The 26053-nt window shown below is 38.7% G+C and overlaps 1 protein-coding gene across 3 annotated transcripts in view; it reads left to right on the forward strand.

Annotated features, from left to right (window-relative positions):
- pemt (phosphatidylethanolamine N-methyltransferase) overlaps positions 1-26053 on the forward strand; it is a 105577-nt gene that overhangs the window by 56663 nt on the left and 22861 nt on the right. The window contains exons 7-8 of one of the 3 annotated variants that reach the window (XM_061967260.2): positions 8684-8758; positions 22199-22380. In XM_061967260.2, coding sequence (XP_061823244.1) covers positions 8684-8758; positions 22199-22247 — 124 coding nt within the window. In that variant the 3' untranslated portion in view covers positions 22248-22380. Of the gene's footprint in view, positions 1-775; positions 1391-8683; positions 8759-22198; positions 22381-26053 lie in introns of those variants that run through there. The other 2 variants (XM_061967261.2, XM_061967262.2) reach the window with 2 other exon arrangements.

A 26053-nucleotide genomic window follows, 5' to 3' on the forward strand; every position in this document is an offset into this window, starting at 1 on the left:
ATGTGTATACTGATTGTTTTTCCATGGACAACGCAACCCAAGGCTAATACAAAGCTTGCAATTGCTGGTGGTTTTCCCCAATTACATAAGTCTATGAATTCATATATTTTATTTTGCTGGGGGCAATATAGACATCAGTACATAGTGCAACAAAGTACAACTTGTACAGATATTACCCTTCAGTTCAAGGTTGTATCTTGTCCATATACAGGGGAGTTTATAAGGTTGGTGCAATCTGTTCTGAACAACACTCGTTCTTATATTGGAAATATTAGAAATACTCTGATCCAGGGTGAAACTGTTGCCACAATCAAAACTTATTTTACTGGTCAGGCATATTTTAAGTACCATTTCAAAACACATTTATTAGTCCGGTCAGGATTTAGCTGGCTTTTTTTGTGATTATTGCGGCTAAAAATTCCTACATTCGCGGAAGCTTTCTCAAAAAGTTGCAAAAAGAGTTCTGATGTTTGTTTGCTTGCTTTGTGTAAATACAATTTTATCAACTTGTGATTTTATTAATTTGTTATCAATTGTTCAATTGTACCTTGTAACCTAACCTCAAAAAGCACATGTTTTCAACCAAAAATTGGAAAACAAATACTGTATTGAGGTTTTTTTCGTTTTATACCACTCAGTGACTTCAAAACAGACACTAGATGACAGTAAAATCATTTAATCAGAGCTTGTTGTCAAATTGCTGTACCGTTTTAATTAATTATAACTATCCATCCATCCATTCTTTTTTTACCGCTTGTCCCTTTCGAGGTTGCAGGGGGTGATGGAGCTGCATTCGGGCGAAAGGCGGGGTACACCCTGGACAAGTCGCCACCCGATCTTATTTTGCTGAGAAGCAAAATGAAGAAAGAACTTTGAGAAGAAAAAAATAGTTCTCTTTGCAACCTCCATTTCTCTGTAACGCAGCTAGCAGTACTGGTACACAGATCCGCAACTTATACTTTTATTTTTACAGTACAGTAAATGTCCCAAAATAGTCATGTGGTTTCCCTCAGAAGAACTAGAACACCTCTAGGTGTTTTTTTGTTTTTTTTTTTAATAGTCTTATATAACTAATCACTCTGATGACAGACAGCTTTATTTGTAATATTTTGCCAGGGCAATCACATGGTAGTCATATAATACATTCAAGAGGACACTGTATATGCCCTCGTGGGAAATAGGTTATCATAATGCATGCTCTTTTTTTTAACAAAGTAGTGTGGAGCCCTCATTTTATGCTCAGTTCTACCTTCGCAACTTGTGTACTTAAAATACTGTAGGTATAGCTTGTATGTTTCCATCAATCAGCATGATCGGTTTACCAAAATTTTACAGTACTGTAGAATGTCTTATATGTAACGTTATCCTTCTTCCTGTACCTGCTAATTGGAAAAATATGATCATTAACTAAATAAAAATGAAAGGAAAAAGCACCTCAAAGCCTTTTTTATTCTTATTCTAACCTTGACTTTATTGAAATTGCTTGCACACAATTAAACACCATATACCAGGGGTACCCATAGGTCGATCGCAGAGTATGTCTCAGTCGATCGCCAGGCAGGCTTTAAAAAAAATAGACCTAAAAATTAGTGACCATCAATCTTCACTTTGACGTCACGTCCGTCACTTGATTGACAAGGATCTTGTGAGATGACGCTGCCTGCTGCGAGCTAGCTCATTATTAAGAAAAAAAATCGACTGGTAAGAAGGCGAGAAAACACTTTTTGTTTCAACAGACTCTTGCGCCGTACCTGCTGTCAAAAGCTTTAAGACCGACCGCACAGTTCCTGTCTTCACAATAAAAGCGCTGCTCCATCCTGCCTGCGCTTACAAAATAAAAGTCTCAGAAAGCTAGCGCACGCAAGCTAGCAAGCTACGGAGTTTGCCGTCAATGTATTTTTTGTAAAGTGTATTAAAAAGGAGTATTGAAGCCGGACAAATAAGATGCCAAAAACCAACGATTTTAATGTGTTGTTGTACAGAAAGGAGGACTGTTTTTCTCCTCTATTGAAAAATGTTGAAGTTATGCAGCACTATTGTGAATCCCGTCTGATTCCAATCAATGCAAGTCATCAGAATCAGGTAATACACCAACTTATATTCTTGTCTTCATGAAAGAAAGGACTCCACATGTGCGAAACATGCTTGTATTTTTATTTTTGAACACATTTAACATGTTAACAAAAATGTATGTTTCATGAATGAATACATGTATATATATATATATATATATATATATATATATATATATATATATATATATATATATATATATATATATACATACATATATATATATATAGATGCTTTGATAAATGCTTTAAAATGTAATTTCGGAAATTATCGGTATCGGTTTCAAAATTATCGGTATCGGTTTCAAAAAGTAAAATGTATGACTTTTTAAAACGCCGCTGTGTACACGAACGTAGGGAGAAGTACAGAGCGCCAATAAACCTTAAAGGCACTGCCTTTTGCGTGCCACCCCAGACACATAAATATGTACGGCTTGTCACACACACAAGTGAATGCCACTCATACTTGTTCAACAGCCATACAGGTCACACTGAGGGTGGCTGTATAAATAACTTTAGCACTGTTACAAATATGCGCCACACTGTGAACCCACACCAAACAAGAATGACAATCACATTTCGGGAGAATATCCGCACCGTAACACAACATAAACACAACAGAACAAATACCCAGAACCCCTTGCAGCACTAACTCTTCCGGGACGCTACAATATACACCGTACCGCTACCCCCTACCCCAATAACCCCGCCCCCCAACCCCGCCCACCTCAACCTCCTCATACTCTCTCTCAGGGAGAGCATGTCCCAAATTCCAAGCTGCTGTTTTGAGGCATGTTAAAAAAAATAATGCGCTTTGTGACTTCAATAATAAATATGGCAGTGCCATGTTGGCATTGTTTTCCATAACTTAAGTTGATTTATTTTGGAAAACCTTGTTACATTGTTTAATGCATCCAGCGGGGCATCACAACAAAATTAGGCATAATAATGTGTTAATTCCACGACTATATATATCGGTATCGGTAATTAAGAGTTGGACAATATTGGATATCGGCATAAAAGCCGTTATCGGACATATGTATGTATATATATATATGTATATATATATATATATATATATATATATATATATATATATATATATATATATATATATATATATATATATATGCGAGAGCGAGAGCGAGAGAGAGAGAGAGAGAGAGAGAGAGAACTTTATTGATTCCTTCAGGAGAGTTCCCTCAGGAAAATAAAATATATATATATATATATATATATATATATATATATATATACTCTGTGTATATATGCATACGTATATATACTTTGTGTATATAAACATATACAGTTTATACTGTATATGTGTATACTTTGTATGTATGTATATATATATATATATATATATATATATGTACATACAGTATATGTAAAAAGATGAAGTATGTACACAATTTATGCATTTTGCCAAGGACCAATTGCAACTTGACTCATTTAACAATCTGAAATTCTGATTAATGGTACAGCATGATTGAGTCGTTAGAACCATGTTTTGTCCTCCATGTGTCACCATCACTGTCTGGCTAACTAGGTCAGTTCTATAAGCTTCATCAGCAATTCAGCTAATTGCCCGGCTGTATTAAGTGTAATGCTGTTTATGTTTGTATCATTTTGTCATGCATAGTGCCGTATTAGTTCATATGGCTTAAAATGTTTATCTAATTTGTTGAGGTTTATGCAACAGCCTTTTTAGTGTGCATGAATCCACATCACAGTCTAATGGATGGGTTTTGCTGCATATGCAGCTGCTACACAAGGAGGCTCTTACCTGTTCAATGGTGTTTTTTAATCTGTTTTACTTGTATTATACTTACGACATCTCAGTGGGGCTTTTATGTGGGCATTTTCTATTCATCACTGATAAATGTGTCAGTGGGCCACCCTCTGAACCAGGAATATGTACCGTAGGTCACTGTATTGTACTGCATTTTGCTTTGGTCTCCAGACCACATGGTTAGACATGGCGTGCATTGCATTGAATTAATTAATGACAGCTGCTGATGCTAATTCAGGCAAATAATGACCACCACAATGTTCTTGTGTTGCCTATTTCTGATTTGTAAGTTATTTCCACAAGTATTACTGTGTATGACAGTAAATGGACTACAAGTAAAAGTATGATTATTGTCATTTTTTAATTATTATTAGTTATAAATACGAATGCAGCTGGGATAGGCTCCAGCACCCCTGCGACCCTGAAAGGGACAAGCGGTAGAAAAAAAAAAATATATATATATATATATATATATATATATACATATATATATATATATATGTATACCAGTGAGGTCCATAAGTATTTGCACACCCTGCAATTTTGCAAGTTGTCCCACTTAGAAATTAGGAAGAAGTCTGAAATGTTCATCATAGATGTATTTCCACTGTTAGAGACAGAATCTAAAAAGAAAAATCCGAAAATCACATTTTATGATTTTTTAATAATTAATTTGTATGTTACTGGGGTTCATAAGTATTTGCACACATGAGAATATCAGTGTTAATATTTAGTGCAAAAGCCTGTGTTTGCAATTACAGAGGTCAAAGGTTTCCTATAGTTCTTCACCAGGTTTGCACACACAGCAACAGGGATGTTGGCCCCCTCTTCCACACAAATCTTCTCTAGATCTGTCAGGTTTCTGGGCTGTCGCCGAGCAACACGAAGTTTCGCAAAACCGAAGAATGCACAAGTTTGCAGTGACCACTTCGTTAAAGGGGAACATTATCATCAGACCTATGTAAGCGTCAATATATACCTTGATGTTGCAGAAAAAAGACCATATATTTTTTTAACCGATTTCCGAACTCTAAATGGGTAAATTTTGGCGAATTAAACGCCTTTCTAATATTCGCTCTCAGAGCGATGACGTCACTATGTGACGTCACATCGGCGAGCAATCCGCCATTTTCTCAAACACCGAGTCAAATCAGCTCTTATTTTCCGTTTTTTCGACTGTTTTCCGTACCTTGGAGACATCATGCCTTGTCGGTGTGTTGTCGGAGGGTGTAACAACACGAACAGGGATGGATTCAAGTTGCACCAGTGGCCCAAAGATGCAAAAGTGGCAAGAAATTGGACGTTTGTTCCGCACACTTTACCGACGAAAGCTATGCTACGACAGAGATGGCAAGAATGTGTGGATATCCTGCGACACTCAAAGCAGATGCATTTCCAACGATAAAGTCAAAGAAATCTGCCGCCAGACCCCCATTGAATCTGCCGGAGTGTGTGAGCAATTCAGGACAAAGGACCTCGGTAGCACGGCAAGCAATGGCGGCAGTTTGTTCCCGCAGACAAGCGAGCTAAACCCCCTGGATGTCTTGGCTCACACCGTCTCTTATGCCACCGAAGATGATCAAGAGAAGAATATCGACCCTAGCTTCCCTGGCCTGCTGATGAGCGGATGAGGGTATGTCTACAGAATATATTAATTGATGAAAATTGGGCTGTCTACACTCTCAAAGTGCATGTTGTTGCCAAATGTATTTCATATGCTGTAAACCTAGTTCATAGTTGTTAGTTTCCTTTAATGCCAAACAAACACATACCAATCGTTGGTTAGAAGGCGATCGCCAAATTCGTCCTCGCTTTCTCCCGTGTCGCTGGCTGTCGTGTCGTTTTCGTCGATTCCGCTTGCATACGGTTCAAACCGATATGGCTCAATAGCTTCAGTTTCTTCTTCAATATCGTTTTCGCTACCTGCCTCCACACTACAACCATCCGTTTCAATACATGCGCAATCTGTTGAATCGCTTAAGCCACTGAAATCCGAGTCTGAATTCGAGCTAATGTCGCTATAGCTTGCTGTTCTATGCGCCATGTTTGTTTGTGTTGGCATCATTATGTGATGTCACAGGAAAATGGACGGGTGTATTTAACGATGGTTAAAATCAGGCACTTTGAAGCTTTTTTTAGGGATATTGCGTGATGGGTAAAATTTTGAAAAAAACTTCAAAAAAAAAAAATAAGCCACTGGGAACTGATTTTTAATGGTTTTAACCCTTCTGAAATTGTGATAATGTTCTCCTTTAAAGGTTTGTTTAATATACTTTTAATGTTTAGTGTTTCCTATTTAAGTATTATCTTGATATTATTTGTATTTCTTAAGTCAAGTGTTCAGTAAAGCACCAACTAGGTGAGTCTAAATAAAATAAATCAAATGTGAGCAAAACCTAAAATAGTTAAGCTTTAGCAATCATAAATAAATCTTTCAGCACATATAGATGCCAACACAATGTTGGCATCTATAGTTATAATTTGATAAAGACGGGGAAAACCATGTTTACTCGTAAACGGTGCGTGCAACAACAAAAAGGCAACAAATATGGCTGAAGACGCAAAGTTAAATCATGAAACACAACCTTACCCGAGCAAAAACGATGCGTATTTACCCGGGAGAGTCTTGATACCAACATCCTTGATCCAGCCACACACAAAGAAGTTGTAGACCTCCATGCTTTTCCAAGTTTTCATCTGTTTTGTCGTGTATAGTTCAATATGTTTTGGAACTGCACCGACGAATTATCCTTGACTTGATATCACTCGACAATTTATATTTCTATTTTTATTTAGATAAAGTATAGGGTTCAAATTCCATTGCATAGTTAGATGTTTTTGCTCATATCTGCTTTTTGCAGGAAGATCTCTTGTGTATTCAGATATTGTGCACGCTGCTTGCTGCACAACAGCCTTCTTAGCTTGGTTGACCACCACTGGTTTCACTTGTCAGAATACAAGCAATAGGTCTGGGCTACATTGCCTAAAAATGAAATCCCTGATTTTTTCACAAAAAATGCCATTTACAATTTATTTCCCCTACTTTTTAAAGAAACCATTGAATACAAATGATAAAGAAAATTCACAACAAGTATTTATGTTATTTAATCAAAAACTTGTAGTTTGAAATGACACTACATACACTGCATCTTACTCTTGGCAAAATTCTAATTTGTATAATTTTGTTGTTTTTTTAGACCATATATAAATTGTAATTTATTTTAAATAATTTTCGAAGAATTTATTTAGTAGCTTCCTTTAGGAAGCAATAATTCTGCTTGAATAGAATAATTTTGTTGAAAACAAAAATGTAGCATTGCAGATTTTGCATGCCAATAAATAATCTCCAACATTGAGATCAATAAAGCGCAAACGTCTGTCCTGAATTGATTGATTGATTGATTGATTGATTGAGACTTTTATTAGTAGGTTGCACAGTGAAGTACATATTCCGTACAATTGACCACTAAATGGTAACACCCGAATAAGTTTTTCAACTTGTTTAAGTCGGGGTCCACTTAAATTGATTCATGATACAGATATATACTATCATATATACTATCATCATAATAACATAATAACATACTTCTGTGAATAAGAATGTCGTATTAAACATTGTATCCAAATAAATAATGAAGTAAAACATTGACTATAGTTTGTTTTTAGTAAGCGGATAAGTAAACTCAGCCTTTTTCCTTCACACGACTTGATGGTGTGCAGAACAACTACTTTAGTGATCGCTCTACACTATTGTGCTTCTTTCTCATCATACGAAGTATCCTCATACATACCTGGTGTAAATGATTCCACCATAGTAAGGTGATTTTTAGCCTGCAGTTTTGTGTTGTTGCGTTTTGTTCACTTTGTAAAGGGTTGTACTTTCTGCACTCGGCTGGAGGCTTCGGTTTCAGATGCTGGCCCAAGTTTGTTGTGCTGATGCCTTTTTGAAACAAACTTTGCAACGTGCAGTCATTTGTTTGATGCTAGTTGCCGCAAAACCAAAGTACTGACAACACTTTTCTTTTCTTTGGAACAAACATCTCGCTCTTGTTAGCGTTAGCATTAGCCATGTTTTTCTATGTGTGCCGCTAAGGAAGTAAGGAGACAGCACAAGCTACAGAAGCTCCTGAGGGGCAAAAAGTATGCCAGAGCAAGAGGAGAAAAAAATAGATTTTAAAATTGTTAAATCGTCTCCAACAAAAAACTTGAATACATCGATATATCTCCCAGGCCTACAACATAATCTTTATAGAAATGTGTTATTTTGTCTACTTCAGTTCCTTGTTATTAAACATTTTCAGTTCTATATTCTATTGTCAAAGTACTGGCTCGGGACTCTAAATCGGATCGGATCTGAGTCAACAATCCGATTGGGATCGGACATCAAAAATGTCGATCGGGACATCCGTAAAAAAAAAAACTATGCATGTTGACGCAGGCCGAAACGTTTAAGGGGAAAAAATGCAAATATGGCCTTACTTTTTTTTCACCTGCTCAGCGGCCTTGTGTCTGCCCTGAGATTGGTAGGTTGTGAGTTCAAACCCTGGCCGAGTCATACCAAAGACTATAAAAAATGGGACCCATTACCTCCCTGCTTGGCATCAAGGGTTGGAATTGGGGGTTAAATCACCAAAATGATTCCCGAGCACAGCCAATGCTGCTGCTCACTGCTCCTCTCACCTCCAAGGGGGTGGAACAAGGGGATGGGTCAAATACAGAGGGTAATTTCACCACACCTAGTGTGTGTGTGTGACTATCAGTGGTACTTTAACTTTACTTATAACTTAATGTACTTGTTTTGCTTATTTTTCCCCAACAGAGGTGCAAGTCCTGTGGGTCTTCTCCTGACTGCGATTGTAGCGCTGGTCTACAAGATTGCAATCGGATTTGAGGGGTAAGTTCTATACGATACTTCCATCTTTTTTGCCTTGTAGTGATTACAGTTTGCACACACAGTTCCATTTTTAGTTGTTCGTATTGACCCTTCAAACAGTTCATTTAAACTGCCACGTCATTTGATGTCATTCAGGATGGCCTCATTTAGACAGGAAATGATTTGCCCAATCCAGTTCTCTTTAAAAAAAATAAAAATATAAATGTGTTTATAACCCATCACTGTAAATGAGAAAGTACGGTAGAAGCACATGCTATCCAGCAGGTGCCATTCTCAATCATCATCTTTTTTGTGACTCTGAAGTGTGAGTGCAAAGCAAAATACTTACATTGTTGCGGTTCTGTCTTTTTTTCTTCTCCACCACAAACCCAATTGATTCTTTCGCAGTAAAAGCAGGCAAATGTGTGTTGGGGATTAAACGATTAAACTATTTGTCTGATAAAAATAGCCAGTGTAGAGGATTATGATAAATTAGTTTTTAATCAGGGCAGCACAGTGGAAGAGGGGTTAGTGCGTCTGCCTCACAATACGAAGGTCCTGAGTAGTCGTGAGTTCAATCCCGGCCTCGGGATCTTTCTGTGTGGAGTTTGCATGTTCTCCCCGTGACTGCGTGGGTTCCCTACGGGTACTCCGGCTTCCTCCCACCTCCAAAGACATGCACCTGGGGATAGGTTGATTGGCAACACTAAATAGTCCCTAGTGTGTGAATGTGAGTGTGAATGTTGTCTGTCTATCTGTGTTGGCCCTGCGATGAGGTGGCGACTTGTCCAGGGTGTACCCCGCCTTCCGCCCGATTGTAGCTGAGATAGGCTCCAGCGCCCCCCGCGACCCCGAAGGGAATAAGCGGTAGAAAATGGATGGATGGATGGATAGTTTTTAATCAATTTCCCTGAACTTTCAAAATCAGTAATTTCCAACCACTGTGCCGCGGCACATTTGGTGTCGATCATTCGGTTTGCTGCAGGAAATAATCCAAAGTCACTTCAAATACCAGTAGAATGGAAAAACAAGTTGCCTCCATTTGAAGCTTTTATCACATATATATGATTTATAACACCTAAAGACTTACAAAGTTTGCGAGTAAATCGCTATGATCAAAATAGTATCAATCTCACGAAGAATCCCAAGCCATTTTGAGAGATAAGTTAAAAAAAATAAAAAATACACACACACACACACACACACACACACACACACACACGCACACACACACACACACACACACACACAAAGGCTAAATTATTTTAACCTAATGTGGCCCCTGAGCAATGTTCCCTCTAATTTTTCATGTGTGTGAGCAAACGCAAAAACTCCCTGAGCATTCAGTGGAGCCCATGTGAGCAACATCAGACGTGCACACTGTGGCTACACCAGCAGCACACTTGTCCCAAACCTGACTAAATAACAAGTTCAATCTCCATCCATCCATCCATTTTCTACCGCTTGTCCCTTTCGGGGTCGCTGGAGCCTATCTCAGCTGCATTCGGGCGGAAGGCGGGGTACACCCTGGACAAGTCCCCACCTCATCGCAGGGCCAACACAGATAGACAGACAACATTCTCTTATCATTATAATCAAATGACAGCAGTCATTTCCATGAGGTTATTTTCTAATATAAGTGTTTAAGCCCACTTACAATGACAATAACAAAAAATATTGTTTTTCATGAACTGTGTACTTGTATTGTTTGTCTGGGTGGAGGTCCTGCTTTGGAAATAATTTGTACCCCTTTCAGACTTTGCATTTAGTTCCCATTAAAACATTCACATGTTGCAGAATGAGATGTAAGCAGGGGATCATGTGTACATTCCTGCAACTTCCTGTTTGTAAAAAATATATTTGTATTAGTATTTATTTAATATACTAACAGCATTTCATGATTAATATTTATAAATTAAGATTCATAATAAATGACACTAGAATAAGCACACATTTGATTGGTAAATCATAGTGTAACGACCTGCAATGACACTTTATGTGTGGTGTTGGAGTTGTCCGACTTTTTGTGTGGCTGTAAACGCATCACTGGCTAAGTGCCATATGTGCATGTGTTGGCGCAAGTGAGAAAGAGCGAGCGGCTGCTGTTGATATAACAAAGTTGCTTTTGGTCTGGTTTGTACTGCAGAAAATTACCACTTTTGCTAGATATCATTTTTTTTACGACTGTTTTGGTGATGTGTTTATGGCCGACAATAAAGAGTTTTGCTCAGTAAAGTGATGGATGGAATTCATGTCCTCAAAGCGTCTCGACAGACGTTACAATATTTGAACAATGATGACGAAAACTGTTTTCTCCGTCGTGTCCGCGTGTCGAAAATTGTTATGCGCTTATTTTTTTATTTGATTTTGTGCGTGGCATAGATTTGCCGTGCGCAGAGGATGCTTGAGCAGTGCGCATTTGCACAGGCGTGCACCTTAGAGGGAACGTTGCCTCTGAGTCAAAAACATTGAGGACCCCTGGCTTAGACCAATCAAAAGGCCTTTTTCCACCAAAAGTTCAAGAAGGTAAACTTCCTGCAACTGTCAGTTCCTAGAAATAAAGGTTCCTATGTGGTTTGTCTTTCCACCGCTACACACCGAAGAAGGAAATGCTTACTTCAAGATAGAGCTCTTGAATGTAAACAAAGGTGGACGGATCGATATACGTATCGACCGTAACAATACCAAGTGATGTAGTATCAGTTTGATACCAGTAGTTATACATCTATATTTTTTGCTATCCAAAATATTTAGTCATTTTTGTTATTGTTTACAAACTGGGTTAATAGGTCCCTGGACACAGGAGGGCTTCAAGGGCAAAGGCCAAAGGATTTAAATCTTAGCCAATAGTAGGACATAATTTAAATATTTAATAGATAGTGGTACACCGCCATCCTGTATTTTTGTTAGATTGTAATTGGGATAAAAAAATATGAATCATTCTGTGACGTAGTGACTATGTCTGTCACCAACTGCAGGTGACACACATACTGTACATTTAACACACTTCACCACATATACGCACACACATTCAGTCCGATGACCGCACAGCGCTCATTTAACCTGACATAGCATTTGAGGGTGCACACTTGATGCCTCTGCCTGTCCTCATTATCCATAATTCACATTTTTGGTGAAACGTAAAAGTATTTTTAACTTACCTGCTCACTTCCGTGGTTGCCGCAGTCAAACTGAGCTGACGTCATCGCTCACATTTCAGTGACGCCAGCAGCACTGACAACTATTTGTTTTCTGTCTGCAATATATTATTTTACAGGATGACATTTTTTGTCACTGTACATTTCAAATTTAGTTTTACTCAATTTTTATTATTGTTAATACAGTTTGAAGGACGCAGATTATGAGTGTCTTTAGTTTATTTTATGCTCAATTGGTGATTTTGTATTGTTTTTATTAGGGCTGTCAACGTTAACACATATCAGTGGTGTGACGTCAGGGCCAGCGAAGCCTTCTCTGCAGGCCTAACATAACCAGAAATCATGATCATAGTTAAAGATAAAATAATTTTTTATTTACTTTCCCTAAATATCTATTAATAATAATAATTCATATTCTCTTCATGATATATTACATTTTGGTACCGGTATTTCGATACTTTTGGGTATTTTTTGGTACTTTTCTAAATAAAGGGGACCACAAAAAATTGCATTTTTGGCTTTATTTTAACAAAAAAATTTAGGATACATTAAACATATGTTTCTTATTGCAAGTTTGTCCTTAAATAAAATACTGACACTGACAACTATTTATTTCTGTCTGCAATATATTATTTTACAGGATGACATTTTTTGTCACTATACATTTCAAATTTAGTTTTGCTCTATTTTTATTAATGTTAATACATTTTGAAGGAAGCAGATTATGAGTGTCTTTAGTTTATATTATGCTCAATTGGTGATTTTGTGTGGTTTTTATTACGGCTGTGAACGTTAACATATACATATATACATAATATTGAGGTATCATAAATGAATGAAGATGAATCACATTCGGGTTAATGCTTAATCGGCCTATTTTGCTTCAAAACAACATTTTAGATAAAACTGAGGTAACTTGTTGGTTTCCAACACCCTCACGTTTCCAGTGAGGGTTGGACTCCGCCAAGGCTGCCCTTTGTCACCGATTCTGTTCATAACTTTTATGGACAGAATTTCTAGGCGCAGTCAAGGCGTTGAGGGGATCTGGTTTGGTGGCTGCAGGATTAGGTCTCTGCTTTTTGCAGATGATGTGGTCCTGATGGCTTCATCTGGCCAGGATCTTCAGCTCTCACTGGATCGGTTCGCAGCTGAGTGTGAAGCGACTGGGATGAGAATCAGCACCTCCAAGTCCAAGTCCATGGTTCTCGCCCGGAAAAGGGTGGAGTGCCATCTCCGGGTTGGGGAGGAGATCTTGCCCCAAGTGGAGGAGTTCAAGTACCTCGGAGTCTTGTTCACGAGTGAGGGAAGAGTGGATCGTGAGATCGACAGGCGGATCGGTGCGGCGTCTTCAGTAATGCGGACGCTGTATCGATCCGTTGTGGTGAAGAAGGAGCTGAGCCGGAAGGCAAAGCTCTCAATTTACCGGTCGATCTACGTTCCCATCCTCACCTATTGTCATGAGCTTTGGGTTATGACCGAAAGGACAAGATCACGGGTACAAGCGGCCGAAATGAGTTTCCTCCGCCGGGTGGCGGGGCTCTCCCTTAGAGATAGGGTGAGAAGCTCTGCCATCCGGGAGGAGCTCAAAGTAAAGCCGCTGCTCCTCCACATCGAGAGGAGCCAGATGAGGTGGTTCGGGAATTCTGGTTAGGATGCCACCCGAACGCCTCCCTAGGAAGGTGTTTAGGGCACGTCCGACCGGTAGGAGGCCGCGGGGAAGACCTAGGACACGTTGGGAAGACTATGTCTCTCGGCTGGCCTGGGAACGCCTCGGGGTCCCACAGGAAGAGCTGGACGAAGTGGCTGGGGAGAGGGAAGTCTGGGCTTCCCTGCTTAGGCTGCTGCCCCCGCGACCCGACCTCGGATAAGCGGAAGAAGATGGATGGATGGATGGAACTTGTTGGTATTGCAGCGACAACCATTATTATCTTGAGCGCACATCAAGTTTAAAATACCATCTTAAAGCAAAACAATGTACTCGATGATGGCGCTAGCAGAAATGCTACATCAACAACAAGCGGAGGAAAATGCTACACTGAGAGAGTTTACATGTGTCAGTGTTGTCAACAAAAGTACCACGAATAATAAACATTAGTGCCTTTGCTAAACGGACAGCCACCGCATGGAGGCTACTTAACATCTGCGAAGTCCGAGTGCTGCAGGAAGTTGTCAATCTTATTACCACAGCTGATTGGAGAGGCACGGTAACAACAAGGATAAACCAACTTTACTACACAAACAAGACCTCAAGTTGCATCTACTGGCTGAATGTGAATGTATGTTGCTTACTGAAGAACATTGGACATCTGTAAGCAATCACAACGAGCTGGGGTCGCATTGTACCAAAAAAAAAGAAATCAGGATTGTCATCTGAAAAGTTTGTTTATGCAAATGGTTAAACAGCAACCCGCGGCTCCAGATAGCGCCGCACTAGTGGCTCCCTAAAGCTTTTTCAAAAATGTGTGAAAAAGGAAAAAGATGAGGGAAAAAATATATTTTTTGTTTAAATATGGTTTCTGTGGGAGTACAAGTATGACACAATCGTTCGTAATTGTTATAAATCCCACTCTTTATATTAAACATGCTTCACTGATGAGAGTATTTGGCGAGCACCATTTTGTTCTACTAATTTTGTCAGTCCTTGAACTCACCATAGTTTGTTTACATGTACAACTTTCCCTAACGCTGCTACAGAAAGACTTGTGTTATGGTACTCCTTCTTTGTCTCATTTTGTCCACCTACGTTTTATTCTGTGCGTGAATGCGCAAACATGAGCTTTGTTGATGTTATTGACTTGTTGGAGTGCTCACCAGGCATATTTGGTCAGTGCATGACTGCAAGCTAATCCAGGGGTCAAGAACCTTTTTGGCTGAGAGAGCCATGAAAGCCAAATAATTTAAAATATATTTCCGTGAGAACCATATAATATTTTTTAACACTGCATAGAACTAAATGTGTGCATTTTTAAGTGAGACCAACATTTTTAGAGTAATTCTCTTTTTCTTTTTACAAACATTGTTATTCTGAAGCTAACCAATAATAAATAAGATACCTCTTACCATTAATGCGACTTCTTGAACAAGTGCGGTAGAAACGGATTAAAATGCATAGGAATGTTTTATATTTTGAATGTTATTTTTAACACTGATTACCAGCGGAGTTATTCATTACTTATCGTGTTAAGCAATGTCATCTAAGATTTATCTGAGAGCCAGATGCAGTCATCAAAAGAGCCACATCTGGCTCGAGAGCCATAGGTTCCCTACCCCTGAGCTAATCTATGCTAACATGCTATTTAGGCTAGCTGTATGTACATAGTGCATCATTTTGCCTCGTTTGTAGGTATAATTGAGCTCATTTAATTTCCTTTACTTACAGTCGTGGTCAAAAGTGTACATACACTTGTAAAGAACATAATGTCATGGCTGTCTTGAGTTTCCAATAATTTCTACAACTCTTATTTTTTTGTGATAAAGTTATTGGAACACATACTTGTTTGTCACAAAAAACATTCATGAAGTTTGGTTCTTTTATGAATTTATTATGGGTCTACTGAAAATGTAACCAAATCTGCTGGGTCAAAAGTGTACATACAGCAATGTTAATATTTGGTTACATGTCCCTTGGCAATTTCACTGCAATAAGGTGCTTTTGGTAGCCATCCACAAGCTTCTGGAAAGCTTCTAGTTGAATTTTTGACCACTTCTCTTGACAAAATTGGTGCAGTTCAGCTAAATGTGTTGGTTTTCTGACATGGACTTGTTTCTTCAGCATTGTCCACATGTTCTCAATGGGGTTTAAGTCAGGACTTTGGGAAGGCCATTCTAAAACCTTAATTCTAGCCTGATGTAGCCATTCCTTTATCACTTTTGACGTGTGTTTGGGGTCATTGTCCTGTTGGAACATCCAACTGCGCCCAAGACCCAACCTCCGGGCTGATGATTTTGATCCTCCTTTTTCATTGTCCCATTTACTCTCTATTGTCCCATTTACTCTCTGTAAAGCACCAGTTCCATTGGCAGCAAAACAGGCCCAGAGCATAATACTACCACCACCATACTTGATGGTAGGAATGGTGTTCCTGGGATTAAAGGTCTCACCTTTTCTCCTCCAAACATATTGCTGGGTATTGTGGCCAAACAGCTCAATTTTTGTTTTATCTGACCACAGAACTTGCATGGTAGCCTCTCAGTCCATGGCGATGCAAAACATGCTTGACTGTGGACACTGACACCTGTCTTCCAGCAGCTTCCAATTCATTGCAGACCTGCTTTTTGGTGGTTCTCGGTTGACTCTTGATCATCCTGACCAATTTTCTCTCAGCAGCAGGTGATAGCTTGCGTTTTCTTCCTGATCGTGGCAGTGGCAAAACTGTGCCATGCACTTTATACTTACGAACAATTGTCTGCACAGTTGCTCTTGGGACCTTAAGTTGCTTTGAAATGGCTCCAAGTGACTTTCCTGACTTGTTCAAGTCAATGATTCGTTTTTCAGATCTGTGCTGAGTTTCTTTGACTTTCCCTTTGTCGGGTTTGTAACTGAGTCTAATGACTGCATCACACGAGCCCTATTTAAATGGGCTCAGAGAAGTCAACAGGTGTTGTCAATCACAATCACTCACATGAAGTTAAGAGGCCATGCCATGAAGCTAATTTGATTTGATTGTAACTTTTCTACATCACCAAAATGTATCATGTATGTTGCTGTATGTATACTTTTGACCCAGCAGATTTGGTCACATTTTCAGTAGACCCATAATAAATTCATAAAACAACCAAACTTCATGAATGTTTTTGTGACAAACAAGTATGTGCTCTAATCACTCTATCACAAACAAATAAGAGTTGTAGAAATTATTGGAAACTCAAGACAGCCATGACATTATGTTCTTTACAAGTGTATGTAAACTTTTGACCACGACTGTATGTCCTCTGTGTATTTAATTTATATTTTATATCTGTATGTATTATTGCCTGCATTTCTGATAGTGGTTTGTGTGCCGTTATAGACCACAGCAAATGTAACCCAGCTTGCATAGATTGTTTTAAATCCATTAAAAGAAGACAGCCTGCCATTTCCTTTAACTTGGACACACACATCTATACCTTTGGCCATTCTAAGCCAGTCATTTCCAGAAGTTATCTCACCTTCTGAGAAGCGTCCATTTTACTAATGTTTTCCAATGTTGTAAAAAATGTGTAGAATAAATATTAAAATTTCAACATTTATGTCAACGAAGATTTGTGTCAGCCTAGTCATTTTGATAGTAGGCTGATATAGCTAATATAGACACATCATGTGTTGCCTTCATTATAAGACTTATATAAGGCTTTTAATGTTTTGTGGCTCCAGACAGATTTGTTTTTTTGTATTTTTGGTCCAATATGGCTCTTTCAACATTTTGGGTTGCCGACCCCTGGGTTAAACTAAAGAAGAGTGAATGCTGATTTAAACGGTGCATTATGTTAAGTTGTTTATTTATGTGTTTAGTACATTATCATTGCATTTCCTCTTATCTGTACATCGGTACCTTGTTTTCTACATTATTGTAAAGACTTTCACAATTAGCACTTTATTTTTACTTTACTTACTGTCACCAAGTTTTGAGCAAATCATTGACTTGCAATTTCGTTAAAAAAAATGTCTAAAACATTCCTGTATGATATTCTGACCACAAAATTGTATGTGTATCCAAATATTGGGGGATTTTCTTAAGCAAATGTTATTCATGCAAGCAAATAATAACCTGTGATTAAACATGATTAATAACAATTCAAGAGTTTGATTAATCTGGTTTAAAAAATTCATTACTTGACAGCCCTAATTTTTATGCTTCAGGGTGAGAGCCTGGAATATAAAATAGGCCTTTGCCTGGCATTTAAGGGAGCATTGTGGTGAGTGGCCTTTTTGGGCCAATAAATATTTGTATGGCATTTTACAAACTTTTACAGCGAAGGTAATACACATTCAAAACTATAGAGTACCGTATTTTTCGGATTATAAGTCGCAGTTTTTTTCATAGTTTGGCCGGGAGTGCGACATATACTCCGAAGCGACTTATGTGTGAAATTATTAACACATTACCGTAAAATATCAAATCATATTATTTATGTAATTCGCGTAAGAGACAAAGCAAATGTCCGCAATCGTCACACACACGTCAGCAATCGTCACACACATGTCAACCAATAAGAATTTAGCGGGGGCGGGTCATGGCAGAAGTGCATTGTGGGTCATGGCAGAAGTGCATTGTGGGTCAAGGGATGCTAACTGCTGCTACATCCGTACCTATTACAATGTATTATTTCAACATTGGCGGTAACTTATAAAAACTGAGAAGGGCTGGACTAAAATGGCACCGAAAAGGAAATCATATACTGCAGATTACAAGCCGGACGTAGTGAAATATGCAGCAGAAAACGGCGATCGAACAGCAGAAAGAAAGGAAACGGCGCATACCAGACGCGACACCGGGGAGGAAGATTTCATCGGATTTAGCAATCGGGAGTGACAGATTGTTAGGTAAACGTATAGCATGTTCTGTATGTTATAGTTATTTGAATGAGTCTTACCATAATATGTTACGTTAACATACCAGGCACGTTCTCAGTTGGTTATTTGTGCGTCATATAACCTACACTTATTCAGCCTGTTGTTCACTATTCTTTATTTATTTTAAATTGCCTTTCAAATGTCTATTCTTGGTGTTGGATTTTATCAAATAAATTTCCCCCAAAAATGCGACTTATACTCCAGTGCGACGTATACTGGTATATGTTTTTTTCCTTTTTTATTGTGCATTTTCAGCCGGTGCGACGTATACTCCGGAGGGACTTATAGTCCGAAAAATACGGTATATGAAGTACTGTTTATTTTTTGAAAATACTTCTTCTTCTTGGGACGGCGTGGCGCAGTGGAAGAGTGGCCGTGCGCGACCCGAGGGTCCCTGGTTCAATCCCCACCTAGTACCAACCTCGTCATGTCCGTTGTGTCCTGAGCAAGACACTTCACCCTTGCTCCTGATGGGTGCTGGTTAGCGCCTTGCATGGCAGCTCCCTCCATCGGTGTGTGAATGTGTGTGTGAATGGGTAAATGTGGAAGTAGTGTCAAAGCGCTTTGAGTACCTTGAAGGTAGAAAAGCGCTATACAAGTACAACCCATTTATCATTTATTATTTATCATTCTAAATACTTTTGGGTTTGTTTGGACACTTTCACATTTTTTGCCATGTTTTTATTTTTCCACTGTTTGAATGCAAGAATAAACATCTTTAAGTTATTTTCTTCGACTCGCCATTTTTTTTCATCCAAATTGTGGGGTTTGAAGAAGAACTCCGCGACACATCTATTGATCTTGTAAATCTAAGGTATTGGGTATCAGTATGTAACCAATTGGTGTCAGATCGATGTATATGGCCTAGTAACCAAACATGTATTACATTTTAACAGCAGTATATATAGGAACAACAGAAAGTAACAAGCTTTTAACAGTAAATTAACAAGTAGATTAATAATAGGTTTGAGGAAATATTACAACCGGAAATTATGTAATATGTTACTGCGTATGTCAGCAGCTAAATTAGGCGCCTGTGTGACCCCTTTTGAAATGGTTGTATTATAGATTTTAGGCCATATCGCTCATCCCTAGTTACAGGTTACAAAAGCTCCTTTTGGCTGCTGACAAATGACGTATACACGAGGGCTGCAAATTTAATAGACATCCAATTGACATCGAGGGTTTAATTAATGTGACTACGTAATCTCAAGATTGATGTTCGCCAATCAGTTTTGTTGAGCCTCGGGTTTCTTCCTTTCTTCAAACAGGGAGAAAGACATCTCACTCTGTGCATTGTTCTCAGCAAATGAATGTTTTTATTTAACAGTAGAATTAACTGAACGCAGTGAGCACTCGTTTCAGTCATCCACAGTCTTTGTTTCTTTGGGAGAAGACTAGAGCAGGGCGCCAACTTTACAGACACACAGGAAGCACGTACAGACACACCTGCCTAGTCACGACTCACTGCAAAGTAACGATAGTTAGGAGGAGAACAGTAAGATTACAAAGCAAAATGTCCAGTTGTTGGAATATTTCAGCTTCGAATTATATAGGAAATACTCGCATCAACACGGACAAACAAGCAAAAATGCTGTGATCACGTGATGGCAATAAACAAAAAGTTTTTTCTAGTTTTTACAACTAGAAAAAAAAATAACTTTAAGATTTTCAATATGGGGCTTCACGGTGGCAGAGGGGTTAGTGCATCTGCCTCACAATACGAAGGTCCTGAGTAGTCTTGGGTTCAATCCCGGGCTCGGGATCTTTCTGTGTGGAGTTTGCATGTTCTCCCCGTGACTGCGTGGGTTCCCTCCGGGTACTCCGGCTTCCTCCCACCTCCAAAGACATGCACCTGGGGATAAGTTGATTGGCAACACTAAAAATTGGCCCTAGTGTGTGGATGTGAGTGTGAATGTTGTCTGTCTATCTGTGTTGGCCCTGCGATGAGGTGGCGACTTGTCCAGGGTGTACACCGCCTTCCGCCCGATTGTAGCTGAGATAGGCTCAGCGCCCCCCGCGACCCCAAAAGGGAATAAGCGGTAGAAAATGGATGGATTTTCAATATGTATTTAAGTTAAATTTTTGCTCACAGAAATGAGTCCATTTTATTTTTTGTTTGTTTATTTGTTTAGGATAACAACGTTATATTTACCTTCCCATTACAGTACAATGGTAAACCGGAAATAAAACTAAAAGTAATTTTAAATGGTAAGATGCATTATTATGTATTATGATTACATTTCATTATAAACATTATATAGTTTAATCGATTATTTCTTCAGTTTAAGAGCATGATGTCGACAAAAGCTCTGAGTCTGTCTGCATGGAGCCAAAAAATTTCAAAAGTGTATAAAAATATAAAAATCGCATTTGCAATTTTGGAGAGAAAAACAATGACTCTGTTTTTTTCTCAAAATCATACAGCTTAGTATACACACAGCGAGTAAGCACAAAGATGGCCTAAAAAATGTAAGTTTAAAACTTGATTCTTAAAAAAAAAGTTGTTTTTTTTTGTATCCATTTTTGAAAATTATGAATCATTTTAGAATTGGAATAAATAAAGATTGCGATTTGGATTGGGATTTGTTTTTTTGTTTGTTTTTAACACCCCTACTTCCTATGCCAGGGGTAGGGAACCTATGGCTCTAGAGCCAGATGTGGCTCATCGCTTCTGGCTCTCAGATAAATCTTAACTGCCATTGCTTAACACGATAAGTAATGAATAATTCAAAAATAACGTTCAAAATATAAAACATTCTCATGTATTTTAATCCATCCATCCGTTTCCTACCGCACCTGTTCAAGAAGTCGCATTAATGGTTAGAAGTATTTTATTTATTATTGGTTAGCTTCAGAATAACAATGTTATTAAAAAGAATAAGAGACTTATTATACTCTAAAAATGTTGGTCTTACTTAAAAATGCACGCATCTAGTTGTATTCAGTGTTAAAAAATATTATATGGCTCTCACGGAAATACATTTTAAAATATTTGGCTTTCATGGCTCTCTCAGCCAAAAAGGTTCCCGACCCCTGTCCTATGCTCTTAAAACATTTCTTACACTCTGTTCTAAAACCTACGTAGTTTTAACATAAAGACTAAAATGGGTACTCAATGGTACTTTTGAATATGCAAAGAACTGAGACTGCATAAGCTAGTTACTATATAAATAGTGAGGGAACACTATTATTATGTTGGAGGTATTTTCTTTATCACATTTTGACCCATTCAGCACTTGTAGACATGTCTGCAGCATTTAGGCGCATGTATTCTAATTTCAGTGTAAGTGTGTAGTAAATCAAATCTGTTGTTTATTAGAGTGGGTCTGCATCTTAACAATACAAAACCCAGAATAACACTCATTACAACACAGCAAAACAAGCCTTATGCATTTGGTTTAGCTGCATGGACACACTATTACAAAATCCTCTCAGTATAATACCGTATATCTCACTATGCAAATGTACCTAATGTAGTGGCCAGTGAGTGTGATAAAGCAGCAGCTAATTCTTACTGTCACCAGCAGGTATTGTATTGCTTATAAGTCCTTGAATCAGAAGCAATATTTGTGTGCAGCAGAGGCGATAGCATATTACATATGTCTCCACGTTGTATATATTGTACACACATGCAATAAACTCACACGTACTTCACGGTTCATGGAGCTGGGTCCTGGTACGGCATGGTACGGTGTTCAAATCTTTGATTTATTGTCCTGAAATATGTTTGTTCTGCTGTATTTGCAGACCTTTCACTAAACACATCTATCAGGAGAGGAGACGCAAACATGAATAACTGCATCCCATCAGCTTGCAAGAGGATTCGCTGCTGAGCACGAGGAACTCTGAGTGGGAGTTTTTCTTTCCACCTTTCAAATGACATTTCCTCTAGTCAACTTTTAGAATAAAACACCACCCTGTGAATGTTACCATACACTTTTCCATCCAGTAACAGCTTCATACAGCAAGTCATCTTTTACATACTTTAGATATGTATCAAAATATTAGACATGTGAAAAATAAGTTTATTCATGCTACAACTCCAAATAGTGCAAGCCTATATTACAGTATAAATTGACAAAAAGAAAAGAAAAAGAAAGATGAAGCAGGATTATTTGATATTTAAAAAAAAAAGCAAAACATATGTATATCATTTTACAAAACAAATGGTTTTAAAGGGCATTGCTGTTTAAATCTTTATCACTTTTCACACCAAAAAATAAAATCTGTTAAGTTGATGATTGAAAGCTGTTCCAGACTAATACAAATACTGGCAACTGTATTAATATTATATATATATAATTAATGAATTAATAATTATTTGTGATAGTATTTATACTATTATTCATCCCAGGTAAGGTTTTTTGTACAGTACTATTAAACCGACTCAAAGATGCTCTGCATATAAGACTTTGACAGGAACAAGGTGGTTGCCGCAAGAGAAGGTCATGCGCCGAACAATTTCTAACTCTCAGGAACATAATCGATAATAACAAGGAACTTGATCTTAGTAGACCTTTAAAATTCCTTTGACAGTGTACCTAGGGACTCAGTATGGAGCATAGCAAAAATGTAAGGAATTTCACAAAAATCAATTTCTTCAAAAGTTTGTAGACTAAGTCCTGCTGTTGTCAGAACTGCCGCCAGTCACACAGAACACTTCATCATTTCCTCAGGCGTACATCAGGGATGCATAGTAACGCCCCTGCTCTTCCCTACTCACCGTAGACTTTGTGATGCACAAAGCCCTAAACAAACTAAGCTTTGGAATTAACTGGCATGACACCCAAATACCTGACCTGGTTTTCGCTGATGGCTTGGCAGGGGATGACGTGGCAGCTGTGGTGGGCCTCGGGATCAGCACTGAAAAATGAAGTCGTGTCAGTAGAGGACAACACCCTCCCAACTTGCAAGAGTTTATCACAACTGCAGAAAATGTACAGAGCTTTAACTACATGGGGAGTATTCTCTCCAATAAAGGAGACACGGGAATTGACATTTCAGGCAGGTCGGGAAAAGCTAGAGCCGTCTTTCGAAGACTGATTATGATCTGGACATCCAGTTGCATCACATTAAAAAGTAAAATCATAATCATCCCAATAGCCATATATGCCAGTGAGGCATGGAAGATGACAGAGGCACTATCCCAAAATAGCAATGTTTTTCATCAGACGCCTCAGGAACGTTTTGAACATCACATGGGAAGATACAAAAGTACAATACCAAACAAAGAGGTGCTACAGAGAACTAAACAAATTCCACTTAGCACCATCGTAAGGAAATATCGACTGACAATGTTAAAGGGGGAGGCCTCAAACCACATGAAGGAGAACCATCACAAATGATCTGGAGTCAATGGGAATGAACTGGGAAGAGGCGAAGAGTCTTGCTATGGACAGAGTGAAATGGAGGTCTGCTTTTGCTTCCCAAGGAACTAAGTCTTAGGCTAAATCTGAATTCTCCCTTTTACGCCCTGCCCCTTGGCTTTAGAATCTGGTGCCATGGCACAATGTTGAAATAACGCTTCTACGTATTCAGACGTCGCTCAAGTTTTTCAACGTTAACTCTCACCGTTTGCTGGCAGTGACGAATAGCAGGTTCATCAAATGTTTACTTGAAGATACCATCGCACGAGCAGTTTGGCTGTGCTTGGATTCTTCTTTCTTTCGCCTGTCTACAGCAAGAATAAAACAGGTCTTTTTGTTGGCATTTCTTAAGCGGATCATTGATGCATGGCCCCCAGTAATGCCGTTAGACGTTGGTCTCACGTGTGTTTCCAGACACAAAGCAAAGGGTGAATGTAACTTACAGACTTTTAACAATTACTGATAAGGCAGAAAACAAGAAACCCTGTGTTCAAAAGCAATAACTTACGGTAGCTTCAACCACTTTGCTGGCTTGTTGTAACGAGCGGTTAAAACATACAAGAAACAATTAAAAACGTAGCCTATGTTGCTGTGCTGTTTAGTCTATCTACTGTTGCGCTTGACCAGTCTTCCTCTCAGGAAATAAAACACACTGGTCAATCCCAAGTTCTTTTGGATGACATATATGTTGAGTAAGAAGGACCACCGAGACAGAATAGTACTTGGCCAAGTTTTACTAAAGCTTTAGGAGACCAGCCCTTACAGTGCGACAATAGCAGCAGCATTAAAGGGGAACATTATCACCAGACCTATGTAAGCGTCAATATATACCTAGATGTTGCAGAAAAAAGACCATATATTTTTTTTGCCGATTTCCGAACTCTAAATGGGTGAATTTTGGCGAATTAAACGCCTTTCTATTATTCGCTCTCGGAGCAATGACGTCACAACGTGACGTCACATCGGGAAGCAATCCGCCATTTTCTCAAACACATTACAAACACCGAGTCAAATCAGCTCTGTTATTTTCCGTTTTTTCGACTGTTTTCCGTACCTTGGAGACATCATGCCTCGTCGGTGTGTTGTCGGAGGGTGTAACAACACGAACAGGGACGGATTCAAGTTGCACCAGTGGCCCAAAGATGCAAAAGTGGCAAGAAATTGGACGTTTTTTCCGCACACTTTACAGACGAAAGCTATGCTACGACAGAGATGGCAAGAATGTGTGGATATCCTGCGACACTCAAAACAGATGCATTTCCAACGATAAAGTCAAAGAAATCTGCCGCCAGACCCCCAGGAAAAGAGAGCGGATGAGGGTATGTCTACAGAATATATTAATTGATGAAAATTGGGCTGTCTGCACTCTCAAAGTGCATGTTGTTGCCAAATGTATTTCATATGCTGTAAACCTAGTTCATAGTTGTTAGTTTCCTTTAATGCCAAACAAACACATACCAATCGTTGGTTAGAAGGCGATCGCCAAATTCGTCCTCGCTTTCTCCCGTGTCGCTGGCTGTCGTGTCGTTTTCGTCGGTTTCGCTTGCATACGGTTCAAACCGATATGGCTCAATAGCTTCAGTTTCTTCTTCAATTTCATTTTCGCTACCTGCCTCCACACTACAACCATCCGTTTCAATACATGCGTAATCTGTTGAATCGCTTAAGCCGCTGAAATCCGAGTCTGAATCCGAGCTAATGTCGCTATATCTTGCTGTTCTATCCGCCATGTTTGTTTGTATCGGCATCACTATGTGACGTCACAGGAAAATGGACGGGTGTATATAACGATGGTTAAAATCAGGCACTTTGAAGCTTTTTTTAGGGATATTGCGTGATGGGTAAAATTTTGAAAAAAACTTTGAAAAATAAAATAAGCCACTGGGAACTGATTTTTAATGGTTTTAACCCTTCTGAAATTGTGATAATGTTCCCCTTTAAGCGGTTTCAAATCAAACAAAAAGAGTCGGCTTATTTAGTGCGAAAACAGCCCCTCCCGCCCAGAAAGAAATATAGCTGTTGTTTTAAACAGATAAAGCCTTCTACACAGGAAGGGAGTACGTTATATCCTTACGCGGACAGCACAGCGCCTTCAAGGTAAAACAGAGTTTACTAATGGACATAAGGTAAAAACCCAAAGTGTACACATTGGAAAATAATAGCTGATTTAAACATGACTATGGATAACGAAAGAACACTTAAAAATATATGCATTCTCCAAACTACATTGATAGAT

This window comes from Nerophis lumbriciformis, linkage group LG11, assembly GCF_033978685.3.
Source record: "Nerophis lumbriciformis linkage group LG11, RoL_Nlum_v2.1, whole genome shotgun sequence".
Taxonomy (NCBI): Eukaryota; Metazoa; Chordata; class Actinopteri; order Syngnathiformes; family Syngnathidae; genus Nerophis; species Nerophis lumbriciformis.